The following is a 16,534-nucleotide window of genomic DNA, read 5'->3' on the forward strand; positions in this document are numbered from 1 at the left end:
CAGGAACACACCAAAACCCTAACGGTGTGATGTGCCTCCAAACAGATCTCCAAATGATGTAAAAACTGACAGTGCTCACAGGGGAATTAGACAAATCCACTGGAGGTTTCAACACTCTTCTAAGAATTGATAGAACAGATAGGAAGTCAGTAAGGACATAAAAGACATGAATACCACTACCAGCCAACTTCACCTGACATTCAAAAAACACTCCTGAAAAGTAGAACACACTTTCTTTTCAGGGGCTCCTGGGTGACTCAGGAGGTTAGGCACTGACTCAATTTCAGCGCCGGTCATGATCTCAGGGTCATGAGTTCAAACTCCACGTTGGGCTTTGCACTCAGTGCATAGCCTGCTTCAGATTCTTTCTCTTTCTTGCTCTCTCTCCCTTTCCCTGTCTCCCTGCTTGTCCGTTCTCTCTCTCAAAATAAATAAAATCTTAAAAAAAAAAAAAAAAAAAAGGTAGAGGGGCGCCTAGGTGGCTCAGTTGGTTAAGCATCTGCCTTTGGCTCAGGTCGTGATCCCAGGGTTCTGGGTTTGAGCCCCGAATAGGGCTCCCTGCTCCAGGGATCCCGCTTCTTGCTCTCCTTCTGCCCTTCTCCCTGACTCATGTTCTTTCCTGCTTTGCTCTGTTTTCTCTCTCTCAAATAAACAAATAAATAAATAATCTTAAAAATAAAAAGTAGAACACATTCTTTTCGACTACACATGAAACATTCATCAAGATAGACCATATTACGATTATAAAATCTCAAAAAATTTAAAAATATTTCAATCATAAATACAGTGTTCTCTAAGCAAAATGTAGCTAAGCAAGAAATCATAAAAGAAAGGCTGAAAAGTCCCCAAATATTTGGAAACTATACTTACACCTCTAAATGACTCATGGATCAAAAAAGATATCTCAAGGAAAAATGGCAAACATCTTGAACTGAATGAAAAGAAAAATAAAACACATCAAATTTTGTGGCATTCATCTAAAGTACTGCCAAGAGGGACCCTGAAAGCCTTATATGCTTATGTTAGGAATAAGGTTTATTATATTATATTGATCTCAGCTTTCCCCTTAAGAAACCAGAAAACAAAAGAGCAAATTAAACCGAAAGCAAACAGAAAAAAGTAATAAAGGTCAAGAGCAGAAATCAAGGAGAAGAAAATTATAAAAATAGAGAAAGTTAATGAAATCAAATGCAGATTATTTGAAGAGATCAATAAAACTGAGCAATCTTCAGCCAGATTGATCAAGAAAGTAAGAAGACACAAATTACTAACATTGAAAACAAGGGCCTTACTTCAGATTATATAGACATTAGAAGTATAATAAGGTACTGTTATGAACAGCTTTATGCCAATACTGCAGACCCCCTTATTCATGGTTCTGCTTTCCACAGTTTCAGTAATCCATGGTCAACAGCAGCCCAGAAGCAGATGATCCTCCTGACTTACCACCAGATGGCCAGCAGTAGCCTACCGCTATGTCACAATGCCTACGACATTTACTTCATGTGATCTCATCACATGGGCACGTAATCTCACAGAATCATGAAAACAGTGAGTACCATACAGTATTTAGAGACGGAGAGACCACACTGACTTAACTTTTATTACAGCATTATCATTAAAATTGTTCTATTTTATTATTGTTGTTAATTTCTCACTGTGTCTAGCTTTTAAGTATGTAAACAGAGGAGGAACCAGAGTATATACAGGGTTTGTACCATCAGGGGTTGCAGGCCTCCACTGGGGGTCCTGGACTGTACTCCCTGCAGATGAGCGGGGACTACTGTAAATTTCATTACTTAGATAACATAAACAAATTCCTTAGAAGACAAAAACTACTAAAGCTCATTCAAGAAGAAACAGATAACTTACACCTATTTTTAAAAATTCATATTTAAAAATCTCCCCACAAAAAAAATCACTGGCCTAGAGAGCTTCAATGGTGAATTCTACTGGGCAGTTAAAAAGGAAATAAACCAATGCTACCCAAACTCTTTCAGGAAATAAAAGAGAAGGGAACATTTCCCAATTCATTCTGCGAGACCTGGTAACAAATACAGGAAAAAAAAAATCTTTACGGGGTGCCTGGGTGGTCTGGTCATTAAGCATCTGCCTTCTGCTCTGGTCATGATCCCAGAGTCCTGGGATCAAGCCCCACATTAGGCTCCCTGCTCAGCAGGAAGCCAGCTTCTCCCTTTCCTACTCTCCCTGCTTGTGTTCCCTCTCTTGCTGTGTCTGTCAAATAAATTAAAAAAAAAAAAAAATCTTAAAAAAAATTCTTTAAGAAAACTACAGCTTTTCTCATGTACACAGATATAATGAATCTCAGCAAAATTTTATTTTTTTAAAAGATTTTTATTTATTTATTTGACAGAGAGAAAGAGAGAAAGTGAGCACAGGCAGGGGGAGCAGGAGCAGGAGCAGCAGGCTCCCCACTGAGCCAGGAACCAACTAAGACACCTGGGTGCCCCAATTCTTAGCAAACGTTTAGAAAATGAGATCAAGAAATAGGTGAGAAAATTAATGATTTTGGGGAATACAAGGTTAATTCAACATCTGGAAATTAACCAATATAACTGACCAAAATAACAGAGTGAAAAAGGAAAAGATTATTTCAAAAGATGCACAAAGTGAAAAAATTCAACATTCACTTACGCTTAAAATTCTCAGCAAATTAGGAATATAAATTTCCTCAACCTAAAATAAGGAATCTACAAAAACCTATAACTGACATTAAAGAATGAATGTTTTTCCTAAGATCAAGAACAAGGCAAAAAGTCTGCTTTCACCGTTGACATTCATTAATGTACCAGAGGTCTTAGTCAGTACAATAAACCAAGAAAATGAAATAAAAGCCATACCGATTGGAAAGAAAGAAAGAAAAAATTTGTATGTCTCCCAGCAACCTTAGTTTTAACTGACTGCTGGGAGGTAAATTTCATAACCAGGAAGTTCACTTGGAAGAAGAAATAAAAAATTAAAACTTGTATAAAGCACAGGAATATCTTAAGGTCTATGTAAAATCTAAAGCATTCTTCAATCAGTTGGGATTTTATACTTTCTAAAATGTTAATAATTACTGCTTTGTTCAGATATCATACTAAAAGCATGATTTACTCAGTACTATGGAACCAGTTTGTTTCTCATAGGAAAAGTGAGCCAATTCTTTTCTCTAGCACTAAAATACACCCAGATGATGATACTGAAATAAAAAGTTATACAATGTACCTTTATAAAGTAAAGGATTTCATGTGTATTGTATTAAGTAAATGTAACTTTACTAACCTCTGACCAGACTTTGTCTAGCTTTTAAAACAGCTCCAAGGTCACAGTCAGCAGTAGCGTATGAATGAGGTACAGTACTCTTAGATTCAGTTAACCTCTTGGCAATAACTCTTCGAATATTGCTAGCAGGGATTTCAGTGAATGTGCCCTGCAAAGAAATTGCAATCTGTTCATTAAACCATAAATATGGAAATGGAAAAAACAAACTCCATAACTAAAATCTAGTCTCAGTGACTTAGCTTTCGGTAATAATTAACAATTACTATAGGAAAAGTACAAGTAAAAATTCTTAGTATAAGGAGGAATATAAGAAATCCAAAGAGTTTTAATTTTATAGTACACAACTGTAGAAAATAGTATAATTCATTTTTTAGTTATAAATGGGTCATCTTATGTTACTATGTTTAAGATGATCAAAAAGAAATCTCCCAAGTCGTGAATAGTTCTCCCACGGGTGTCTGTGTGAAACAGAAACAGAGAGATAGATACACACTCATACCGCCTGTAAGCAGCTTCTGTTACAAATATCACTTCTTAATAAAACTCAAAGCATACAATAATTCAACAAACAGCAACAGACAATTCTTACTTACAAATGGCCTGCAGTAGAAAAAGGTAATTCAATATATTGGATAATCTGCCAAACCATTTCTTCTTTGGTTTGTTAATTTTAAAAGAAATTACATGAGTATCATATTTCCTAAAAATTCACAATATAAAGTATAGGTGAGATAATAAAATCTTCCTATAACTCTATACTGCAGCTTTTCTTCTCTGTTCCTTGAAGCTTTTACCAAAAGCAGGATGGACCTTAAACCACATGTGATCCCTTCCTTGACCTTCACGCCATTCTGGGACCAGATCAAAATCACCTCAGAGTAATAACTACGCAGCTGAAAATACACCTGATTTTCAAAACTAAACATTTTAGGTTGGCAGAGAACTTGTTCCAACAGAATATATGCTCTCTATATACCATAAAAATTTCAAAGTCAGGTTTATGTTCTTAATTTGAATAATCTACTTCTTAAAAATAGAAGATCTGATTACACATAAATGTTTTCTATGTGCTATCATGAATCATGAATTTACACTAAAGAATTTTGTTTCCCAAGAAATTTATACTGTTTGCAACTATTCTGAAATTTACTGGGATATACTTCCCCAGAAGAAAGAGGAGGATACATTTGTGTGTTTAGTTCCCAAGTGCCCATTCAGTTTTTCCACAAACCTGATTATCCTGCATTTCTTCTGAAGCAAATGACATGAAATATACTAAGAGAATGAGGTAAAAAGAGGCAAAAATGGAATATTTTGACATTAAAAAAGGGTTGTTACACTGCCTGTATCCGAAAAAGAATGTCTAGCAGTGCAGTCTCTAACAGTGAGACTATCCATTCTCTCAGTCAGAATCAAACAGCCACAGAAGAGGGCTAGTGGCAGCTACCCATTAATAGTGCCACACCCAAGAAAAGCTACATGAAAAGTATCATAATTACAGAACATACATATATAGCAATGAATTTGGAAGTCAGCAACATACAAACAAATCAAGTTTGCGAAAAACAAAACATCTGGAGTATTTCCTCTTTATCACTTTCAGGTACTAGTAAAATGGATTAGTAGAATCACTTGTTAAGAGATAGTAATGGCTCTTGTTTTCTTTCTCACTAAAGTCTGGAAAAAACTGAGTCTACTCAAATGGTATTACCGCTGCATTAGGTTGTCCAGGAGTTGACAGTGGTGGGATCATTGGCCGTGGATATGGTGGCGGTGGCGTGGCTGTGGCCTGTGAGGGTGGAGGCACTGTGGGAGTGGCTGGAGGGGTTGGGGTGGGCCTGGATTCAGTAATCTTGCCCGTTTCTTTCAACTGGACCAGTTTGAGAGCATCCCTTAAGATAAGAGATACAGAATCATGATTAGAAACAAGGAACAGAGTGTTTAGAAAGCAGAGATGAGCTGTGGAGAGAAGGTACTGAACTAGAGAGATGTCAAGGCCAAAATAATGCAAAATGAATGGCTTGAGTTAAGCAAGCAAATCTTATCTGGTCTACTGATTCATATTATTCACCCACTACAATATTTGGACATTTTCAAAAACCAAACAACCATTCAAATTTATCAAAGTACTGGGTGTAGGTATCTTTAAAAAGGAAATTAATCTTTTTTTTTGAGGGGGGCTATCATCTGATAGATGAACAATTCATAAACCATACTCTTGTTCTTTATACTAGTCAAATAACTTTCACATGGCATTTAGAAAACATCAAATTTATCACAACTTTATTAGGATATTTACTAAATTATTAGATTTTCTAGTGCAGATTGCCTTGTTTATAGCCAGGATATCACACCATTTTGAATTGCTCAATATGTTGTCAGCACCATCTAATGAAATAGACCTAACCCAGCGCATCATTCAGAATGAAAGGTAACTAAACTAGTAATAGACTTAACTTGCATTAAAGGTATCTTTGGTTTTTAAAGGGATTTAATTAGATTATTGTGTGTGTGTGTGTGTGTGTGTGTGTGTGTGTGTGTGTGAAGCTTTCAATCTATGCTAAGTTATAGTGGGTATGAAGTAATACATTCTCTTAAACAAAATGGCTTTTACAAAAATTATAATATTTGACAATTCAAAAGAACCCTTTCCAAAAACAACATTTTACAGATTAAAAGTGTTTTTAATCTAAAAAAATTTTTAAAGGGTTTTACATAATCTAAAAACATCATGGTGACACAATTTAAAGGCCAATTACATTCCTTAACCTTCTCAAACACAGTTTAATTATTATTGTTTATCAAAAGAATTATGAGGGGGAAAACCTAGCAAGCTGGGCATATTTGAAATGACAATCAACCTCCCCTAAACAAAGCCTTTTACTTAATATCTTATGGCAACATGGTAGGCAGAATTCTGAGATGGACATGATGAGGGAGCAGGAGGCTGGCTGAGGACAAAGCAAAAGCTGGCACCTTGCACCCCCTCTCCATCCGCTCCCACTCCCCTTGGTAATTCCTCAGGCACCCCTGACTGCCATAAACTAGAAACAAATAGTTAACTTGCAGAGATCACAATCCTGCAAGACAGGAGTCTCCCTCGGTTTACAAATGTCCTAGAGATCTACAAACAAATAAGTTACCTTATCAATAGCACAATTTCCAGAGGCAAATAACTCAGTTCCTCAAACCCTCCCCTCCATAAACAAAACTGAAGGAGGCTGAGGTAGAAGGGAATATAAATATAGTTAAATCTCTTCTAAACCTAAATCTCACTAACAAAGATGACTGATAGCAGGATTGTGACATCCCACCAAGAATCTCCCAACTATCTTGATGTTAATGGCTGGCCTAAAGACAGCATTGACCAAGCTGCAAGGGCAAGGCCTCAGGTAGGCCTCCGATATCTTGGCACCTTGCAGGCCCTCCTTAGCATATGAAAACTCCTTTGAAACCTCCCTTCCCCTCACCTTTCCCCAACCGCAGGGTACAGAACCTGCCATCGCTCCCAACCTGGGGCAGGAGTTCTTCCTGCCCACGGGTCCTGTCCCTGTGCTTTAATAAACCACCATTTTGCACCAAAGATGTCTCAAGAATTCTTTCTTGGTCATCGGCTCTGGACCTCAGCACACCCAACCTCACCTAGGTTCTAGAACTTTATCAGACAGCTCCAATATTCTTGTATATACAGAATTTTACCGGGTGTACACAGCCCACATAATCCCTTACGAGTATGATGGATAAGCTCCTGATTAGGTTACATTACAAGGCAAAGGTGATGGACTTTGTAGACATCATTAAGGTTCTCAATCAGATGGCATTAAGTTCACCAAAAAGCAAAAGGTAAAATTACCCCGGTGGGATCAGACATATCAGATAAGCCCTTTAAAAGAAACCAGGAATTCCTAGAAGAGACCTGAAGGGAGAAAGATTCTCCCGCTGGCGCTAGAGGAGCCTATGGGCATTTGTGAAGATAAGCACAGGGCAAGGACCTGAAGGCGGCCTCTAGGAGCTGGCACCAGTCCTTAACTAAGAGCCAACCAGGGGCCAGAGTGTGAAAGACTGGATTCTGATAGATAGACTGAGTTCTGATAGAACTGAATTCTACCAACAACCATGTGCCTAAAAGAAGTCTCCAATAGATGAGACCCTAGTCCTGGCCAAAACCTTGATTTCAGCCTTGTGACCAGGAGCTGAGAACCCAGCCATTCTGGTTCGCAATTTCTGACCTACAGAATTGTTAGATAATAAACGGGTGCTGTTTTAAGCTGGTATGTGTGTAGTAATTTGTTTTGCAGTAATAGAAAATTGACCCGGGCAGACATGTTTCAACTGGGAGCACATTATTAGAGGAATCCCCCCATGTGTACTCATACCATTTTTAGGAAGGAGAGTCCATGCTTTATATCTGGTCCAAAAAGGGGCACATGGAATTAACACTAAGTATGAACTAACTTGTTTCAAAATTAATAGCTGACATTTAACAAGAGAGGTCAGATTGGCGAAGAACTCTTAAACGTTTTACCATCTTGGATCCCTAATAAGCATTGAAAGGGGAGTAAAAGTGAGAAAATAAGCCTCTATGCTTGTATTGTGCTTATGCATCTTACACGAGCCCTGTAAGGGAGGTATTATTACTCCCAATCCATTGGTGACTAAGTGGGCTCAGAGAGGTTAAATTCCAAGTATAAGTTAGAATTTCTCAAGCACCTACTCTACTCTAGGTGTGGAGGATAGAGGGTTTAAACAAGACACTATTCTGCAGAACAGTCTATATTAATCAGGCAAACAAACGACAGATAATGACACACTATGAAGAAAATAAAGCAGAATAACGACATGAATGACAGGTGAGAGGAGGGGTTCTTTGAAAATAGGATGGATGGTCAGGACCTGAGGATGTGGTATTTGTGTGGAATGATTTGAAGGAGGAAGCCACAAGAAGACCTAGGAAAGCATGTATCTAGACAGGGAAAATACAGTTGCTTCTAACAATAGAAGGCAGGCCAGTGTGGAAAGAGCAGTGCAGAAGGAGGAGAGGGTTAAAAGATGAAGCCAGGACTGGCATCAAACCCAGGTGTGGCCAACTCCAGAGCTTGTGCATTTTCTACTACTTTTCTCATACTTGTGCACACAGCATGCAAATATAAACCAAGGCAGAGTCAGATCAATTTTTTTTTCTCACATGAACAGACTGGGATAGAATGCAGTACATCTAAGATTAACAGTTAAGTCTGAGATTGAGCAACAGAATGTGATCTACCTCATCTAAAGCCAAATGTAGGATCTCCTGACCATGGCCTCCAACCCATGACACAAAAATCAGCACAGGCGTAACTGGAGGCAGTGCTGGTTCTCGGAGCAGGTGCCACAACATGGTGATGGAAATGCAAAGAATAAGGGCAAGGCGGAGGTACGTGGCCTAGGAGGGAATGACCTTATGTACTGTTAAGGCTTTTGACAACTTTGGAAGTCAATGTTTAATTTACTCATATTTACAACCGAAAGCACCATTTTCCAGTTAATTATGATAATATTTACATGTAAAATAAATGGCTGCCAATAACATTTCTGGGGATTTATGCCATAAGCTAAAATCCTAGCCAGATAAACAAAAAAAATGAGCAATGAGGGGCGACTGAGTGACTCAGTGAACTGAGCAACCAACTCTTGATTCCGGCTCAGGTCATGATCTCAGGGTGGTAGGATGGCGCCCCATGCTGGGTTCCGCGCTCAGCAGAGAGTCTGACTGACGATTCTCTCCCTCTGCCACCTCCCCACGTGCTTGCTTGAGCACTCTCTAAAATAAAATAAATAAATAAAATCCTTAAAAAATAAGCATTGATATATAAAAAATAAGCATTGATATATTCTGTTGATTCAGAAAAAAAATGCTTTCAACAAAAGGTATCTAGCTTTTAAGAGCTCTTACATGTCATAGCCTAACATTACTAGTCTCTTTCCATTATATAAGGTAATTAAATACATCTAACAAAACCTATTACTAATCTGGGTTTTAAATCAAATTAAAGTTTAGCATAAGAATGTCATGCCCAAAACACACCCATTTCTTTTTTTTTGTTAAGATTTATTTATTTATTTGACAGAGATCACAAGTAGGCAGAGCAGCAGGCAGCGAGAGAAGGGGAGGGAAGCAGGCTCCCTGCTGAGCAGAGAGCCCCATGTGGGGCTCCATCCCAGGACCCTGGGATCATGACCTGAGCTGAAGGCAGAGGCTTTAACCCACTGAGCCACAGAGGCGCCCTCCCCCAGCCCGCCCTCTTTCTTTCTTTCTTTCTTTCTTACTTATTTATTTATTATTTATTTATTTATTTGACAGAGAGAGAGAGAGAGATCACAAGTAGGCAGAGAGGCAGGCAGAGAGAGAGAGAGGAGGAAGCAGGCTCCCTGCTGAGCAGAGAGCCCGATGAGGGACTCAATTCCAGGACCCTGAGATCATGACCCGAGCAGAAGGCAGAGGCTTAACCCACTGAGCCACCCAGGCGTCCACGCCCTATTTCTTTATATGGGGATCACCAGTTTACTCTCAGGCATGAGTTAAAAATAAACAAAAATAACAGTTGTCTGAATACGTCTATTTAAGAAAAGACTGCTCACACTAAACTGACACATTTTTATTTCACTAACAGCATAACTACTATTTACTATTTTGTCAAGAAATAGGCAATTTGGCTTCATTCTTGTAGTAATTAAGATTCCTGGGTATAAACGCTCTAAAGAATAAAAGTAAGGAGAAGTCAATAATCATAACCAAGTAAACAGGAAATCAATTCTGGCCACTGCTTCACAGTAAACTTTCACTGCTGATTTTACATTTACATACGTCATAAAGTATAAATATTCATTCATGTTTAGTAACAGCCAACAATTTAGTTTCTATAATGCAGAGAATGCTTTTAATGATTTCTGTCCATGAAATAATGAGTAAGAGTCTACATGAAGAATTGGGTGGGCACTGAAAGCTGTAAAAATTAGGAGGAAAACAAATAAACCACATACTTCTGCACAAAAGCAGAAGAAACCCTGGTAGTTCATTCAGGGTAGAACCTTTTCTACGAGGATCCTTAGAGAGTAATTCATTTGGGTGTGCTATGACTTAGTTTTAAAAAGAAACACCACTGCAAACATGCTACACACTTCCCTGTCACACCTATCAGAGCTTTTCATGCTATGATATAAACACAAACATTAGCTACAGCTATGACTTAAGACATAGATATACAAAAGATACTAGGTTACAGGCAAAGATCTTAAATGTATTCTGTTTCTAACTGTGGACCTGCACTAGCTTTCCTAAAATAATCACATAAAAGGCAAAGTCAGGTCTGTATGCTTTTGTGCAACATACATTCTCAGCAATATGTTTCAGCAATATGTTTGCTCTGCTGCAACATTTAAAATAGCAACCCTAACACTGAGTTTACTTCATAAACACAATAGATCAGAGGCACTTCCACAGCAGTTGGAACTGATTTTTTTAATTCTGCTTGCATTTTTAGTTGACAGTGGAAGGAGCAAAGACATCCCTCCAAATTTCAAGAATTTGTGCTGAGGTATTTTGGGGGAAGCTTAGCCTGCAATTTTTCAGTCTTATCAGAAGATGGTATTTCTGTAGGTGACAGCAAGCCAAAGTATTTTCCCGAAGTCCACCTTAATATTAAACTTAAAACACAGGCATCTTTAGCAGTATACAAAGCAAAAATCCTAAATAATGCATGCCTTCAGGATCAACTTTTCTCATGAAATCTTTGGTAATGTGTCAGATTTTGAAGACCAAAGGCTGACTCTCTTCTGGTGCAGAGTTAAAGAATAAGGACAGGAAAGAAAACTGGAAGTTAGGAGGAGGAAGATGGCAAAAATATTAAAAATATAACTCTACTTTAATAGTGCTTCCTTTGGGTATACAGCAAGACAATACCATTTTGTTTTCCTTAATAAACATTACATTACTATTATAACTTCAATTCAGGTTTTTAAAAAAAGCGCTATTTGTTCGTCATAGATATATAGGAAACATGTGGCAAGAGAAGGGCGAAGGGAAGGAAGGGCTATTTCATTCCTTTGCTGTCACACCACTGCACTGCCTTCTAAAATATCACCTAATAACCGACTTCAAGATTTTTCTCGGATTATACCTTAACTTTTTATCCAGCTCCTAGATATCCTCCAACACAAGAAAAGTTGCCTTCTAAATGTTTACCTCCTGATTATTTCAATTATAACTACTGCTCTACTACCTATCAAACCTCCTCTCGACTCCCAAAATATCGCCTGCAAATAACCTTCACCTCACTGATCCTTATGCCTGTGGGCTTGTCCGCTCTGATGACAGGCTTCAGAGGTAACACATCACTCAATCCACCAAGACAAACAGTTTCCCAAAGCCCTTACTTGCACTTATGGAGCCAAAATTTCATTATCCGGACCAGAATCCCAAATTCATTCCTTGATTTGCTGCTATCCTGGTCTAGGCTCCCCATCTGATCCTTTATGAAAGCTTCTGGATTCTGTCCTTACAACACTGTCTAGGTCAATAATCTCCCTTCTACTTCTTTGACCTACATTCAAGCATTTTTTATCTTTCACCTGAATTACTTTATAAGCCTATTAATTTATCTCCTAACCTCAAGGTTTTTTCTGCTCCATTGTTATCTTCTACAAATCCATGGAATTAATCCAAAGTACACCTATGATTACTATGATTACTTTACCAAAGATTTCACCAAATCTTGATCAATGATTAATGAATTAAATACAGACTTTCGGTCCTATCCCTCAGAAATACAAGTAAGTCTATTTGGTTACAAAAAAAGTTGCTTTATCCCATTTTTATGGAAAGCTTACTAAAACACAGACGGGTAGATTAATAAAATCAAGGAACAAATAGGATGGATGTGGGAGAAAAACTAGGCTTAACTGGCTATGAAGATACTTAATTTTAACATTTTATGGCTAAGTGAAACTTTTTAACTCCTTTAAAACTTCACAGTCTTGGGGCACCTGGGTGGCTCAGTGGAATAAAGCCTCTGCCTTCAGCTCAGGTCATGATCCCATGGTCCTGGGATCGAGCCCCGCATCGGGCTCTCTGCTCAGTGGGGAGCCTGCTTCCTCCTTTCTCCTCTCTCTCCGCCTGCCTCTCTGCCTACTTGTGATCTCTGTCTGTCAAATAAATAAATAAAATCTTAAAAAAAAAAAAAAAAGAAACTTCACAGTCTAGGATACTACTTTTCAGTCATGGGGCAGGACAGCTGATTTACGCTGCATGTAGTATGGCAGAACTCACGGTATGCATTTAAGAGAACCACATACACGTCTGATGAACATATCGATACAGCTGTAATACAGGTAAATGAGGCTACCTAAGAATCAAACCTGGATTGCTCACCATAAAAAAAATGCCCTGAAATAAACCAATGTTTTATTTTTCTTTTAAAATTATTTATTTATTTATTTGAAAGAGACAGAGAATGAGTATGAGTAGGGGTAAGGGGCAGAGGGAGAGGAAGCAGCAGGTTCCCCACTGAGCAGGAAGCACTATGCAATCCTGGATTCCATCTCAGGACCCCGAGATCATGACCTGAGCCGAAGGCAAACACTTAACCCACTGAGCCACCATGTAGGCACCCTAAATCAATGCCTTAATGAAGAGTAAAATAATCTAGTGGAAAAAAAAAAATGTCCCTTGGTCCAGCACTGCCACTTTATTTCATAACCTTTCTCAACTTAAGAAATGTTATCTGATATTACTGATCACTTTTATCAATAGTAAATGGGGAATAAGCATACTGCTTTAAAATGTTAACTCAATTTGAGTTACTACCACCAATAGAAATGTAACAGAGAGGCACCTGGGTGGTACAGATGGTTAGGCATCCAACTCTTGGTTTCAGCTTAAGTCATGATCTCAGGGTGATGATCTCAGCGTCTCAGCGATCTCAGCATTGCTCTGGGCTCTACACTCCGTGCAGAGTCTGCTTAAGACTCTCTCTTCTTCTCCCTCTGCCCTCTCCTCACACTCTCTCTCTTTCTAAAATAACACACACCACTATAGCAATTTTACATCAATCATACGTCTAAAGGATTAATCTTTGTCTTCACCGCTAGACTAAGTTTCAATAGAGCAGGGACCATCTGCTCGCATACACTTTCTTTTTTTTTTTAAGATTTTATTTATTCATCTGACAGACAGAGATCACAAGTAGGCAGAGAGACAGGCAGCGAGAGATGAAGGGAAGCAGGCTCCCTGCTGAGCAGAGAGCCCCATGCAGGGCTTGATCCCAGAACCCTGGGATCATGACCTGAGCCGAAGGCAGAGGCCTTAACCCACTGAGCCACCCAGGCACCCCTGTTCTTATACACTCTTAAAAGAAACAAAATGTAAACAAATAGAAAAACATATCAGTATTCTTGAATAGGAAGACTCAGGATCATCAAGACATCAGTCCCTCCCCAAGTTAATTGTAAAATGTGATACAATCCCAATAAAAACACCATCATTCCCCTGTACCATCAGGGCAAATGAATTGTTTAAAATTCATTTGGGAAGATAATAAAATAAGAATAAACCAAGAAAAGTGGGTCTATTGAAAAAGAACAAGGAAACTATCAAATTTTAAACCTTACTATAAAGTATTTATAATTAAGAGTGTGGTACTGAACAAATCAGGTGAAACTCATGGACAGTGGAACTGAAAAAAAAAATCCAAAAAGAGCCAACCACATATGGAAATCACTTGGATCATACAAGTGACTAAAATCCAAACAGGTAAGAATGAAACTGTTTTTAAAAGTATATTTCCAGGTTTTAAAAATTTAAATGTGATTTAATCTTATTTCAAACAACCGTAAAATATAAAGTTTCATCACTCTGTACTCTATAATTTTCTGCATTTATCACTATTTCTAAGGATCTGGCTTAGTTACTGAATCAGAACCATTTTTCACTAATGTTGTAATTATTCCGAAATAAGTCTTGTATAGAATACAAGTCTGCACTCACAAAAGCAATTGAAAATACAAAAGAACAGTGTACGTCCTTTTAAATCTTAACACTGAATAAGCTCTTCTTTAAATACTTCCAGAAAAAGATGATCATGATAACTAATGGAATTGGTTATTACAAAAAGCACAAACGTACTCTTTGGTGAATATCCCCCGAGGGCCAGTGGCTATCCCCTGGCTAGCATCCAGAGCATGTTTTTCCAGAATATTACGGGCAGCTGGACTTAAACGGAACCTAAGAAGAAAACGTGATGATTAAGAAAATCAATAAACACTCATAATTTGAACCAAATATACCTAAACATCAACAATTCTACTGATAATTAGAAAAATAAAAATTTATAATAAAGTTAAAATTATTCCCATAGTCACAGGCAAATAAACTAATCCATACTAATTTGTTTATTTTACCACCCAAACATTTTCATACAAATTTAATTAGTTACTATTTCAAAATATTCTTTTAATAAGAGTATATATTCAAAAGGAGAGAGCTTCTATTTTAACTAATAACTTTTCACATGTCTCCTCATCAAACACATCAATAAGGAACTAACCACACTGCTCCTTCATTTTTTTGTGTGTGGTAAAATTTACAGAAAATTTACAATTTGCATACAATTGAGTGGCATTAAGTACAATTACCCTGTTGTGCAACCATCGCCATCATCCATCTCCAGAATTTTCATTCTCTCAAACTGAAACTCTGTACCTGGTAAACAGTAACTCCCCATTCCTGCCCTACCCCCCTGCACCAAGCAGCTGGCATTCTACTCTCTTTACTAATTTGACTAGTCTAGGTAACTCATAAAAGTGGAATCATACAGTATTTGTTCTTTTGTAATTGGCTTATTTTACTTTAATTTCTTTAAGATTCATCCACATCATCGTATGTTTGTCAGTATTTCCTTCCTTTTCAAAGCTGAGTAACATTAACATTCCATTCTATGTATATAGCACATTTTGGACACATGGGTTGTTCTCACCTTCTGGCCTCTGTGCATAAGGCTGCTTGCTATCCACGGCTGTACAATTATCAAAGTGAGTTCCTGCTTTCAATTCTTTTGAGTGTGTACCCAGAGAAGGAATTGCTGGGTCATATGGTAATTCTATTCTTAGTTTTCTGAGGAACTGCTGTACTGTTTTCCAAGTGACTGCACCATTTCACACTCCCACCAACAGTGCACAAGGGTTCATCCTCTATATCCTCATCAACACACTATTACTATTTTTAACAGGAGCCAATCCAGTGAATGTGCAGTGGCAGCTCACTGTGACACTGAGTGGCAGTTCCCTCATGACTAGTGACACTGAGCACCTTTTTGCATGTTTATTGGCCATTCACGCATCTTCTTTGGACGAAATGTATATTTGAGTACTTTGCCTATTCTAATTGGGTTGTTAGTTTTGTGTTGCTGAATTTTATCACTCATGTATTTTTAAAAGTCATTATTATTTAAATGAAAGCATTTTTATTTCACATGTCAGGAGAGTAAGTGGCAAAAACTTATGTTGATTGTTAGACATGGAAAGAGATACACCAAATAGTGACACAACTACTAAGTATCTACTTTTCAGGTAAGATGTTTAGATAAAGCAGCAAATACAAAAGACTATACAGTCAGATAAAGAAAATGAGTTAAAGGGGCTAAGTCCTGAACTTTATAACCAAGAAATGGAGAACAAATGTTGTGCTTGCTGTATTTCAGAGAAATAGCTCTCGGTGATATGGGCTCACTGCTATCAGTCTTCAGATTTTTAAAAAGAAACTGAAATTTTAGATTTCTTAATGTAAGATTAACTACAACCAATTCAAAAATTTATTAAAAAAAAAAAAATCACTGTGTGGGCCAACACTGCATAGTTCACAGGTCTGAGGAGGTTTTTTTTGTTTGTTTGTTTTGTTTTGTTTTGTTTTAAGTAGGCTCCACACTGGATGGGGCTTCAATGCAGGAGGCCTGAACTCACAACCCTGGCACCAAAACCTGAACTGAGATCAAGAGCCTGATGCTTAACGACTGAGCCACCCAGGTGCCCTAGGTCTGCTGCTTTTTCTATACTACGGGGCTGCACATTAAGTCTCTAGTGATGGATCTTCCAGAATGATGGAGGACATGCCATGATCTCTGCCTAAGGAGAAGAGCAGTTAAGTACCTCCATGACTCTACCTTCTGATTTCCATGGTAAATGAAAGAGAAAATAAAGGGAAGTTAAAGCAACACAGCGA

General features: G+C 37.9%; 1 protein-coding gene across 2 annotated transcripts in view; it reads right to left on the reverse strand.

Annotated features, from left to right (window-relative positions):
* PDHX (pyruvate dehydrogenase complex component X) overlaps positions 1-16,534 on the reverse strand; it is a 71,904-nt gene that overhangs the window by 18,377 nt on the left and 36,993 nt on the right. For both annotated transcript variants that reach the window (XM_059405906.1, XM_059405897.1), the window contains exons 5-7: positions 14,444-14,542; positions 4,997-5,177; positions 3,286-3,433 (exon numbers count right to left, since the gene is read on the reverse strand). In XM_059405906.1, the coding sequence (XP_059261889.1) occupies positions 3,286-3,433; positions 4,997-5,177; positions 14,444-14,542 (428 nt within the window). The remainder of the gene's footprint in view (positions 1-3,285; positions 3,434-4,996; positions 5,178-14,443; positions 14,543-16,534) is intronic.

This window comes from Mustela nigripes, chromosome 1 (assembly GCF_022355385.1).
Source record: "Mustela nigripes isolate SB6536 chromosome 1, MUSNIG.SB6536, whole genome shotgun sequence".
In the NCBI taxonomy this organism is placed as follows: Eukaryota; Metazoa; Chordata; class Mammalia; order Carnivora; family Mustelidae; genus Mustela; species Mustela nigripes.